The sequence below is a fragment of the Pempheris klunzingeri genome, chromosome 13 (assembly GCF_042242105.1).
Source record: "Pempheris klunzingeri isolate RE-2024b chromosome 13, fPemKlu1.hap1, whole genome shotgun sequence".
Taxonomy (NCBI): Eukaryota; Metazoa; Chordata; class Actinopteri; order Acropomatiformes; family Pempheridae; genus Pempheris; species Pempheris klunzingeri.
In genome coordinates, this window is record NC_092024.1 from 18,378,607 (window position 1) to 18,392,043 (window position 13,437).

Below are 13,437 nucleotides of genomic sequence, written 5' to 3' on the forward strand. Positions count from 1 at the left end.
GTTAAGACTGAGACAGTAAAAGAGAAGGAGACAGAGAGACTGGAGCGAAGGTAAACCAGGGAAGAGGAGGAAGAGAAAAAGAGGGCAGACAATGGAGGACAAGGCAGATCAGACAGAAAGTAATGGGGAGAGTGACTGACTGGCTTGCAAGTTTAATCTACAGAGACCCACCCAGGAAAATAGAGCAAGATAAATTACCTACAGTATCTCCCCCTACTGCTCAAAATGACCCAGTAAGCACCAAAAAAGCTCCAGCTCCATTCTTTGCGTCATCAAGGAGCAGAAATCAGGGGTTATTGTATGTAAAACACATGGCGCAGCAGAGTACAGTAAATAAATCATGCTTTATTCTTCTCCCCTCAGCAGAACAACAGCACGCTCTGCTCCGCTACATCAACGCGAATAACCGCACCATGAAAAAGTAATGGAAATTAAACATGCAAATAACTCAAAGCTCCAATAAGCAGCGTTGATTTAGCACAAACTGTCACATCATTATCTGTCGGCAAACAGAGACAAAAAAGCATGAAAAATATGGCCCTGTGTGCAATAGATCCTGTGGCAAATGCTGCTGTCTCCACTATTTGGGGTGCGGCCTACAGAGGACTTTACACTGGAGGCAGAAAGAGGACAATTAAAGTGCATCCCTGAAACGCGCCCGCGGTTCTCCTGTATCGTCTCGCATCACGAGACCTTGAGAGGAGACAGAGTGCACACTGATGCTCCTGGCCATTTAGGAAGCATTGGACAGCAGAGTGGGAGGAGTGGGAGGAGGAAGGAGCATTGTTGCTCGCGTGCATCCCGCTGAGACGTCCCCAGATGAGTAGTTCAACAAGCTCGAAGTGACAACAAGACCTCTGTACGCTCGCTACTCAACAAAGCCCACAGCACTCGTCTGAAAACCCCCAAAATTTCCAGTGGAGGTTTTGTAGAGCTGGGCAGAAAAACAATCTCAAGCATCAGAGTGATCAGTGATATAAGATTTAACATCATCTGCAGTATGTTAGATGTCTTTAAGGCTGTGTTACAGGTTAATGATTACTTATTTATCACAATGCCACAACAAATCACCTTCCAAACCAGCCATTCCAACATTATATCTTTACATATTCATAGAGGCATGTGTTTTAAAGAATCACTATTTTGGTTCGTTTCCTATCACTAATTCACAGTTATTCCCTGTAAACTGTTTCTCAACTGAATTTCATAAAAATGTATGTATGATATGATGCCTTCAGTATATTATATTGAAATAAGGATAACTTCTATTAGACAGTGGGCACAAGCAGGAAAATACAGAATAATGATTCATTTGATTTTCCTTCATTTACAGGGATTCTCTTTAGTCAGTTTCATTAAAGATATCAAAATAACCCAGAAACCACTCGGGACCGCAAGCAGGAATTGGCACACATGCCTCCCGGAGAGGTACGTTGTGTTGTACTCAAATGTTTATGCATGTAAAACCATGGTGGAACAGCAAGAATCATTAAGTCTGCAAACATTTAAAGTTTGCTAACTTTATCTAACAGTACTGGTCCAACCAGACCAAGTAAAACTGCAGCAGCAAAAGCCCTCATTGTATGAAAATGAGCAGGGGTCCGTTTTATTGCTGATGAAGTAAAATGTTCTTTCATTTTATTTGAATGTGTCTTATCCTAAAGGTTTCTTAACAACGTTGGAGCACACGGAGGATTTTTCATCCAGAACTTCAAACTTCTTAAATAAATGTATATGAAAGCTACAACTTTCTCCCACTGCAGGACTTCCACTTCAATAATGTCAGAAGTGTGGTTGAAAAGGAGGCTTGGCTTTTTCAAAACAGTTGTGCATTTTGGTTCATGAAAAGGAAAGTGAACTGAGCACAACTTTACTGTATATTTAATGTTTGGTTGTCCTTAGCAACTCTGCGACAGAGGCTGCCACTGTCAAACTGTCTTTTTACATGAATTAAATATTTTGGAGCAAGTGCAGCAGTCATAGTAGTCACTATCCAACTTTTTTTTCCCATTTTCTGACAGCTTTTCCACACTGTGACTGGACTGCTGCAGCGGCTCGTCACTGCTGCCCCGCGTTCCTTTTCTAACTTCCCGGCTTCCTCATCCTGCATATCAGTACAAGCTTTACTAAACATTCCTCTGTTTCACATGCTTTTACTCTGTAGTCTCCCATCCACTCTTTGACTTAGCCCCATGACTTATTTATGCTGATGGATTTTCCCTGTATACAGCTTGATCTGTCTTTTTCCACAGTCAGCTCTTACTGGATGGGGCCCAGTGGTCCCACAGCCCCCTGCTACATGCCTGAGTCATGCCACTGCCAATGCTACCTGCCCTGCAGCCATGATACCATGTCTTTCTAAACGGGGCTGTCCAGGAGTTTAGATGAAACATCTCCTCTGTTAGCTTTGTTTACACGCTTCTTTAAGGCATATTTTCTGTCTAAGATGAGCTGTCTCAGCATTTGCTAAATGGATTCACATTCTGCAACTGCTGAACATCAGATTAGAGCGCATTACAGGCTGTCAAGGTTTCTTGATATTGTAAAGAGTAAAACAGACCAGTATTTTGACTCAAGAGGATTAAAGGGGTATGCTGTGAAAGTCTGTTTACAGGTGTTGGAAAGGACTAATGCAAATGTAAAAAAAATCTTGTAGAAAGCCTTAAGTGACATCACTTGAGTCAGCATTGGTTGGGGCTGAAGACTTGTGAAGTTTGTGTTAAGCAGAACTCTGTAGCCCACTCTCTGGTTAAACTGAAAAAAGACTCGAGGCTACATCGGCTCCTACTAGCATACCACGCCTGAATCAGAAACAAACCATCAGCAATCGAGTTGAATTGTAGGTAATGCAGGCGCCAGGTTTGGACCAAGAGGGAGAATGCATGGACTGAAAAGTGATGATGTAGAGACAGAGCAGGTATTCACAGTAATTAGTCCGTCAAACACATGGGTGAGATCGTATTTTTGAATGCAACCAGGAGAAGATTTAGGACCCAAAAATAATGGGGAAGATGTGCAGACAGAGCTGAGAAAAGCCGAAATGTTAAAGGTTAATGCGTCACAAAAAACAACTGGACGAGGTGGAATAAACAGCAGCAGAAACACCACTGAGCATGTGTCAAATTCCAAGAGAGACATAAGAACATGGATGAACAGTTGAAATCAATAACCCAAAACACTGACTGTTTTCCCTTTCTTCCTCTATTCATTACTAATGTTTTTCTGTTATTGTTGTTCTGTCCAACTTGATTCTACCGCCGTCTTGACCATATCTCTCTAATAACAGTTAAATTAGTAGTTAATGAAATTTCATGAAATCCAAGTGGTGGATCAATACACTTCTCTCCGTACAAGCTTCAAAAGTTTGCCGCTTCATGTATCACTTCCCTCTGCAGTCCTCAGAATTCGTCAATACTTGAAATCCAGCAGAGGCAGGAAAAAAAAAAAGTGTTTCCCTCTCTGTTCCTGCATCGTCTCCTCCATTTTCTTCCTCTCACTAATGCACTCCTGCCATCAGGGAGTTGGATTGCATAGTGCATAGCTAACAAAAATCCACAGTGACGGCAAACTGCTCTCTTAAAACCTTAATAACACACGCAGAGAAAAGTTAAACAGTCAGAGAAAATGACTGAACATTTTTTTTTAATGCCAGCAATGAAATCATTCTGGGAAAAAAAGGAGGTTGGGATCAAAACACATGAAAGCTTTGATCTTTGGAACAGTTTGTGAAGGGTTAGGGCCATATGGGGAAGAGGTGACAACGTAAAATGATTAATGTGTTTGTGATTTTAAAGAAAAAAAGCTCATAAGAGTGCACAACACAAGCTACCGATGAATGGCTTTGGTGGGAAAAACATCACAACCTTTTTAGGAGTTTTCTTATGAATTATTCAAAGCCAAGTCAGTGAACAATTGGGGCAGAACCACAGCTTCCTGAAAATAAATAAATGACTACCCTATACGTTTAATAAAAGGTCCACCGCTGTGGATTTCTTTGCTGCTGCCTTGTTCCAGTAGTCACAATGGAGTGACAAACTAACCAAACACTTTCTCACATCACAGCCCAACCTCCCCTGTGATTCCATCCTGGCCTAAACACAAACACAAGTTGGGGAAGGGAGGGAGTGTGATTGGAAAAGTCTCGCTCAGCTGTGAGGCAGAAGAGGATCTCTCTCAAACACACACAGACGCACAAACACACACGGCTCCTCCATCAGGACCCTGTACCTTGCAACTGCCTGAAGCGTCCATCCAGGATGGAGTTGAAACAGATGTTGGAGGTGCTGTAACTCAGCCAGCGTGCCCGCTTCATACTTTTCGCTGATGAGGAAGAGGAGGAGGAGTGGAGGGCGGGTGGAGGGTGAGGGTGAGGGTGAGAGACCCGCTGACGTCTGGGGGTGCAGGAGGAGGACGAGGAAGAGGACGAAGAGAAGGAGGAGAGTCCCACGGGGGCCACGGCGAGCGGGACATGCAGAAGAGTGCCGTTCTTCTCCAGGTGGTGTTCAGGCTCCTGGTGCTTCCCGCTGCTGCTGCTTCCCCTCGCCGTCTTCCTGCTTTCGGGTCTCTGGGCCCGGTGGACCGGCGGGGTGCTCCTGCTCCGGCTGCCGCTCGTGCTGACCCGAACGGGGGCCTCCTTCTCCGCATAGGGCCGGCTGGCTGCCTCCTTAGCCCCTCCGCCGCCGCTCCGGATGGCTGTGGTCTCTCTGCTGCTGGCCTTCAGGCTGATCTTGACCTCTCTGAGCCGGGGTTGGCTCATGGGGGCAGCGCGCAGCAGGCACGGGCTGCTCATCTTGACCCCCAAATGGCAACAACAACAACAACACGCAGCCTGGAGCCGGCTGAGGAGCTTGGCACTCCACGTCTCTCCTCTTCTCTGTCTCTTGGCTCTCTGTCCTCCTTTCCAGATCCCTCTTGTGCTCACTCCTGCTCCCTCACTCCCTCCCTCTCTCCCTCCCTCCTTCTTCTTCTTCTTCTTCCTTTCTCAGTCTCTCCTCACTGCTGCCGTGATGATGCTATGCCTCCACTCTCAGGCAGCACAAGGGCTCAGGCAGCCTTCAGTTCAGTTCAGAGTGGTTTCTCTAGCTTATCCATGCATACAATATGTCTCGACGAGTCCACATGCTCACACGATTCCCTCCCTCTGCCCAACACTCCCACAGAGTCGTGTCATCGCTGAATGCGAAATGTATGGTCGTGATTTCCTGTGCCTATAATCCAACATAAAACCATCTATCTCAAAGGAATGTGTCTTATTTTGGGTTTATGTGAGGATCAGTGTAAATGGGTGGAGACTCAAGACGTTCTGCATGTGCTTTGAAGGCAATCTGGGTGCATGTTTCTGAGTTGACAAGCAGCGGTCATCATTCAGAGCCTCTCTCATCTCCTGCCTCTCTCTTCACGTTCCACTCTCTCCCTTACCACTCTCTTTTTCTCTCTCTCTCTCTATCTCTCTCTCTTTCTCTGACAGGAAACACTGATTGCATTACAGAAACATCAGTGCAGCAGCACTCTAACACAATATCACCAACACCCACACAGAAGCCTCCATCACTTAAAGAGACAGAAAGAGACAGCGAGAAAAGTGGTGAGAGCACGGCCAGATAAACGGTCTGGACACGACTTTAAACATTTTGGCCACCCAGGTGTGGGAGGCCAAAAACACTGAAAACACTAGACTGAAAACTGGATGTTCAGACCAGTTTTTGATTGTAACTTGTAATGATTTTCATTATATTACATTTTTAACAACATCCATTCAGTGTGTTTGCACTCTGAAATTGCCTCTCTATTTCAGTCATCGCCACTTAAATCAAGATCATCTATAGGAAACGGTTATAAAGTTAGTATTAGTGGAAGAACCGCTCTGTTCTTTGAGGGAGAACAAACCTTAGATCTGAGTTAAGTCAACGATGCTTAAAACTCAGCACACAAAGGGAAAGTTGGGATGGGTGAGTGAGATGCAGCGGTAATAAAACACCTTTAAGATGATAACTGGATGGTACTAGTCGGCTGGTAGCCAAGCAACTGATGAATGAGGCAATGGCTGTGAAGCATGAATGAAGCAGCAGATGCCAATCAGCTAAAATAAGATATTCCTTTATTAGTCCCACGACGGGGAAATGTATAATGCAAGTGACATCAGTGGCCTGTACCTGAACTAATTTAATTCAATTAAACAATTCTTTATATGAAAGTTTTCATTGTTACTTGAGAAGCAAATATATAGTTAAATATTTAATATTTAAAGGACTCAATAACTCACTAAAACAGCTGGGCACTGTAGTTTTTAGCAAACATTACTCAAACAGCAGTAAATAACGTTTTTGTTGGGGACTATTTTCAGCTGTGGATTAATACATATCTGATGCTATACTAGTATTTACGGCAGCAGAATGGTGCATCTGTGACTGACTCAAAACAAACGTCACTGTGTGTGTGTGTGTATGTGTGACATTAATGTGTTTTTAATTATTTCCGGACAACAGTGAAGATCAGTGACACAAAGGAATAAACTATAAATGGTTTTGGTTATTTAGGTAATATTTGCTGGTGGGATCAAGTCATTTCTGGTTTTGGTCTTTTCATGTGACCTGTTAACAAGAATAATATAGAATATATAGAACATTACCAGACTTATCCTGTGAGGACTATCACTCATATAAATAGTTTGCTAAATTTGACCTTTTTTTACTCAGGAAATGTTCTTGTATAGCTGAAATAGCTAAATACAAAATGGTTAGTAGAAAAACATGTCAAGTAAAGTATCAAAAAAAGTTTCCATGTAAAAATTCAGGCATCATATCTGCACTAGTATCAAATGATTTTTAATGATACCCAGTGTTTCCCAGAAGTCCCTCCCCTACAGAGCAGCATTCATGTTTTACCACCTTGTCGCTGACCTCTCTTTTGTCTACGGCTTTACAGAAATGAACATTGTGTGACCCTCCGCTCCCCTTTTCTATTACGCTTCCTTCAACCACAGAAACACCGCTATTTTAAAACCCCAGGCAGCCGCCCCACAGGTGGGTCACAGCTTACCAGCTTAGCCAGTAATGCCAGAGATCTGTGCTATGGGAGGCTGACGGACGGGGCAGCTGTCCAGATCGGTCAGACAGTGGACATTCTGGGAATGTGCAAGTGATCCCAGTTACTTGCAGAGGGTGTGGAGCGGTGTCAGGGCTCAGCTGCTGGGGGTGTGTGACACTACGAGAACCATGCGCACACAAACACACATACACAACACAGGCTGCAGAGTTCTAGCTGAGAGCGTTGGAGTAAAATTAAAGATCACCTGCAGTGTGATTTTGTACTTTTTTGACTGAGTATAAGTGAAGGTCAGTGCCTGCCAAAGTTAAAGAGACTTCCATTATAGCCCATCCTTTCTACCCTTCCAACACTCTAAAAGAGGCACTGTCATCTCAAAAATCTGTCACATAAATGCCTCAGAAAGGACACAGCCTGTTTACTATGCATGCACTCACCTGCGAGGGCCTTGATGCGCGAGCGCTCAAACAGCCTGGCAGAGCTGTTGTCATTGTCTAGTTCCTCGTCACAAAGGTCGAAGCGGGTGTTGATGTGGCTGTACTGCTGTGTGATCTCCGCATTGTCAAAGTCCGTGGTGGAAGTCATGGCGGTAGCCAGCGTGGCAAGCAGGTGAGGGGACGGCCGTCAGCGTCCTCAGGTGGTCTGGGTGTGTAGGGAAATGAGTGGAGGAGACAAAATGGCAGGATGGACCTGGTTTTCTAGAGGTAGTCTGAAACAGAGGGGGAAGACAGGTTGGAGGTGTTACTATGATTGATTGTGACGATTAACTGGGATTCAACAAGTACAAGACTGAAACTGATACTTTTACAACATTATACCTGAATTCTACATATAAGCTGATGATATTTGAAGGGTCCCTTCTGCTCAGAAATGTGATTTGCTTATTATTATTTCACTTGGATGATTGAACCTCATTATGTGCAGAGATTGACTCTTGAAGGCATCTGTCACATTCATGTGCAGCAGGGGGAAAGGTTTTCTGTACTCACCTTAAATCTGACTGTACTGTACAAGATGATTTTATATCATAACAGTGGTCCAATATGTGATTTACATATTCATAGATTCTAAGAATATGAAGAGACGGAGAAGGAGTAGATATAACTTTAAGAATTTATAAAATAATAATTTAATTTTTTTGTGTAAAGACCTTTTCAGACACAAATTATTATTTCAAGCAGAGTATTTTAACGTCCTAAAACATGGAGGGGGGCTTTAAGTATAAACATATACTGCTCTCTCATTGATTCTCCATGCAACAATTAGTCAGTTAATCAATTGCTATCGTTACTATTATCTAATTTAATTTAATCTAATTTAATTCAATCTAATTTAATTTAGCTATTCAATGAATCACTTGTCAACGTTCTAGTTAAGAAAGTTGTAAGAATTTCACCTTTGCTTGATCTACATGACAGTAAACTTGACTGTTTGACATTACTTTGGTGTCAAGGACATTGTTGTAATTGACATTTGTAACTGTTTTCTGGTGTTTTATGGACAAATACAGAAAATAGTTTGTCGTAGTCCTACTGTTGGGACAAAACAGGAAAATGATGCTGAATCCAGCTTTCTCTGTCAGGAAAACTCTCTCGATGCAGTTTAGTTTGCATTTCTGTGTTAACTTTCAATTTATTAGTCTCATTGGGGAGGGGCTGTCTGTCATGAGAATGTCAGTTTGGCAATTTGAAGAATCTATGTGGTCTCAGATGTGGTGCTCAGGTATATTTTTTCACAGAAATCTCTCTTATCATAGCTTTCATATTGGCCCCACAAGCTCCTCTGGCCCTCACAATCTCCATTTTGTGAGTGTCACTTTGCTCAACTGTCACCCTGCAATGTGTCTGTGTATTCTTTGTGTGGAATGGCGGGTGAAGGGTAACCGCTCAGATAGCTCTATCTGGGTGCAGCATAGCTCTCTTATCATGCTTCACAGGGGGGAGGGCAACCCCTCTGTACTGCAGAAAATGACGAAAGCACCTTCTTTTGAATGATGCAGCTCACGTAGTTTGAACTGCGAGTTTGCATGTGTGTGTGTGTGGTTGCACGTTTCCATTAGTGAGTATTTGTGAGAAAATAAGCCCGTGGGGCGAAGAGAGGCGGGTCATCCAACTTGTGCTGATAATGTAGCGCATAAAGAGGAGAGAAAAAAGAACCTGACAGTGTCCTCCTGTGGCACTGACTAAGAATGCATACAACAATTGTTGAATATTTTTCATGTCAAAGAATTAAGTGATGACATTAATCCTAAAATTAGAGATAAAGCAAACAATCTGCATTTATTATACTGTTAAAGTATAATTCTACAGTGATGGAAAGTAACAAGGTACATTTACTCAATCACTCTACTTAATGTAAACGATTCTGCAGTCAGATAGAAAATATAATGAAAATATAATGTAGTTGAATAGAAATATAAAATAACATAAACGGGGGAAACGTAAGTATAGGTCCCTCAAAAATGTACTCAAGTAAGTTCATTTCCATCACTGCTGACATGCCTTCACAGTGTGCCCACAGATGATGTTCCTCCGGTGCGTTCAGAGAAGAGGCCCTCAGTGATGCACAGTGATGGCATCCTACAGGTCTCCCTCCTCCTCCAGCTCAGTATCAGCCCTCTGCAGACGGCTGTTATCGGCCGGGGGATGCTCCACCCACCACTGGGGATCCCCTTATCGCCTCACACACAACCTGGACGGGACTGCTACACAGCGCATTCTCACTGCACAAACCCTCTTTACAAACTGTACAAGCACGTACCCACAAACTGTCAGCTGTATACAAAACCTATAAGACTCTAATCGTATCAGAGGACTGACTGACTGACTATTTGACTTAGCTACCAAACACTAACCGCGGCAAATTAAGTGTGTGAGCTGGGACTTATGCTCTGTGATATTGTATTGGGCCCTGTTTAGGGCCTCCTGCTTATAGACAGGGCCATGACAGAAAGTTCACTGCCTGCCACAGCAAGTGTATGTGTCTGTCGATAGTGAGGTGTCCTCTTGTGGTGTCCTTGTGCAAGAGGCAGAAGTCTTACACACCTGCTCACTCACAGCAGGTCACCCTGTCAGCTTTAAGTTCCTCTAATGCAGAGTTAAAGTCTAAAAATGCCCAGTAAGATGCAGTCAGTGATAGAAAGCGCTGAGCGGGGCTATCAGTGAGCTGAAGCAGGGCCTGTGCATGCTTGTAGCTGTGAGGTGTTTCTTAAAAATTCATGATATTTCACATTTTGGCTGAAAACTGACTCATTACACTGTAAGTGGATGCTTGGTTCAGAACCAGACCTTTAAAAGAGGACTGTCCAGAATCATTACCGAAGGCCACTCCGTATCCACTAAGGCTACAACTGTTTATCAGCTAATGTTTTAATCATTTTCACGACGACTACACTCATAATTTAGTCTTTGAACTGCTGAACTGCTAAATTATGAAAAGCAAGACTGAGAGTCTACAGCCAAGCTAGCAGCTCCGTCAAGGCTGCACAACGGTGGTCTGAGCTAAATGCTAATGAACAAAAAAGTAATATGGAACATATCTCAGTGTCAGTTTTCATTGGACACTGAGTCTCTGTGTCTGTGCACAGAATCTCTAACGAAAACCGGAAACAACAACCAGACAACTCAGATCCACGAGCATCAATAAACCAAACACACACAGTCCTTCTTCATGTGCTGGTGTAGGCATTTATATACTGACAACAGCTGCTAATGGTGATTGTGTAACAAAGAAATGCTACTGCACGATAGCTAATGTTAAGTATGTATGATGTTTACGATCCATCATCATCATCTTAGTTTAGTTTCTCAACATGCTAACATTAGCGCTTAACACAAAGCGCAGCTGAGGCTGATGGGAAAGTCTTGCAAGTGTGGGACAAATTGAGCCAGCAGACAAACCAGCGCTGGCATCCTTAAGAGCTGTTTCTCCAGCGAGGAGCGAGTCCACATTCTTGAAATTGAATGTTATGTCCAAATAGCTGCCGAAAAACTCAAAAGGTTACTGATAAGACAAATGATATTTGGCACCTTTTGTATTTCTTTCTATGGCCTGCAGTAGATGAAGTCCTCAGCACATGGTCCAGTAAATCTAACACTGTTATAGCTGCACATTGTGAGCTGGTGAGCAAAAAGTGTTGGATAATTTCTCAAACGTTGTACAAATGTCAAGAGGGATAATTAAAATGTCGGCTGGAATTTCTCCAGATATCCAAGTGCTGCTTGACCTCTGAAACAAAGCATTACGTTTTCTTCGTCAAAACTCATGTTGCATTACAATAACGCGACATGACTTCAGATTTCTGTGAATGCAGCATTGTACGCAAGGTTTTGGAAATATGATTAAAAGGTGTGAATGAGATTTTTACTTTACTTTTTGCTGAGTTACAATATAAACAAAATCATTTCTTGTTTCTGAGGTGTGAAAAAAAAAAACTTTTCTTTGACGATAAGCTTTCCGCTGCTTGTGCTTTTAATTACTGCACACATTTCCTTCCTTTGCTGTTCCTGTAGAACATCGTAAACAAATACGTATGATGTAAAACCTCAAATCAGCACCTGAGTTGAATGATAAATTTAAAAACAAAGCTCCCAGCTGAAAATTCGCTCCTTGTTGATGCACTCTGAGGAGCACAACACATTAGCTGGCTGGTGAGCACATTATTCTGAGCAGCACAGAGTCAGATGGAGGGAGTGAAAGAAGAGATGGGTGCGGCCGAGATGTGTGTGTGACCTACAGTGTGTGTGAAACTGTAGCAGCAGCAACTGGACAGAGGAGAGGGAGGCCTGTGGTCCAGCAGACAGTAAATCTGAGACATAAACACAAAGTGGATAGAGATCAATATGGGAGGAGAAGGGGAGGGCTGACAGTTACTGGATTGAGAGACAAAGTCTGCAGATTTAACTCAAACAGCCAAAGCCAACGTCAGACTAACTACTACTTGTGTACTTTAACAAGATAAAAGGGAAAACACAGTGGAAACTGAGCGTGAAAGCACTCTGTGTACCATTACCCGTACTGGACATTGATTATGCACACGAGCTGTGAAAACAGTCCCTTTGTTGAGGTCAATATTGTTTTGACTGCAACAACACTGAGCCTGATCTTTTGAGAGATTGTGAGGAATCGATAGTAAACTATTCCTGGAGTGTGTTTACACAAAAGTTCCTGCTCGTCCAGACATGGCGACACACTTGTCCATTTAAGGGGAATGAGGGGGGACGTCTCCTCTGCTCTGGGAACATTTTATTTCTTTGTTATTTCAGAAGCCGCCACGCTGCTCTCAATCAGAGGGATGGACTAAGCATTGTTGGACGCTTTGAGAGGGAAAAATAGAAAACATGCAGCTGTGGAAAGCATTTTGGCTTAGTTTAACATCAATGGTGGAGTGTCAGTAAGCACATTTACTCACGTACTGTATTTAAGAACAAATCTGAGGCACCTCTACATGAGTATTTCCATTTTTATACTTCCTATCCACTATATCTCATTGGGAAATATTGTAAGTATAAAGTACTTAAGAATGCACAAAACATGCAAATAACCTTGACCAACCACAACATCATCAGCAACTAAATAATAATAATAATAATAATAATAAGTGGCATCTTCTATTCTTTTAGATATACTGTAGCATTTTGGTAGTAGCAGTAATAATACTTGTACTTCAGTAAATGATCTGAAAACTTTCTCAGCCTTAGAAACAACTTTTGGAAAGCGACGCACATACACGCGCACTGACGTCATTGTGCGCACTTTCAACGACCTGCTCACAGTTAAAGATAACAAACCGATAACTCAAGAATTCACCAAGATGTGGCTACATTTATTTTTCTTTTCTTTTTTTAAATGCCGACTTTTTTAGCGGAGAACATTTGTTTAAAATAAATAATTAGTCTGAAAGCTTTTGAAAACCACGTCATTATTTAAAATGGCAGCTCTAACAGGTGGTTTGGAGGAAACTTTAACTCCATTACAAACAAAGACAAACACCAGTAGTCCAAATGGAATGAGCCAGAAGTGACCGGTGACAGGAACTATTTGGCCAAAGATCAATAATTTCATATAGCAATGGCGCAATTAGCTGTGCCTTCAATTTACACTCACTTGCTTCTGGATGTTGTCCTGTCCCAAAGTGTTTATCTTGAGTCTTCTCCCTGCCAATAAACCAATTATAATCCCATTGAAGCAGCGGGGTCCTGGTCAGAGCGCACGGAGGTCTCCACAGCGCGAGGAGGGCACGGTCCTGCAGGGGGGGCGAGGGAAAGGGGCTGAAGGCGCCGCGCGCTCCACGGTCATTCCCGAAAGCCAGCGACTGACCCACCCTGCCGGGTTAAAAATAAAGTGGGCGCATCCAGTACATGATCTGTGCGCGCAGGGGACGGACATTCCTGA

General features: G+C 43.0%; 1 protein-coding gene across 5 annotated transcripts in view; it reads right to left on the reverse strand.

Annotated features, from left to right (window-relative positions):
- sptb (spectrin, beta, erythrocytic) overlaps nt 1-13,437 on the reverse strand; it is a 44,468-nt gene extending 31,031 nt beyond the window's left edge. For 2 of the 5 annotated variants that reach the window (XM_070841978.1, XM_070841976.1), the window contains exons 1-2: nt 13,150-13,437; nt 7,482-7,753 (exon numbers count right to left, since the gene is read on the reverse strand). In XM_070841978.1, the coding sequence (XP_070698079.1) occupies nt 7,482-7,629 (148 nt within the window). In that variant the 5' untranslated portion in view covers nt 7,630-7,753; nt 13,150-13,437. Of the gene's footprint in view, nt 1-4,227; nt 4,790-7,481; nt 7,754-11,779; nt 11,852-13,149 lie in introns of those variants that run through there. The other 3 variants (XM_070841979.1, XM_070841980.1, XM_070841977.1) reach the window with 2 other exon arrangements.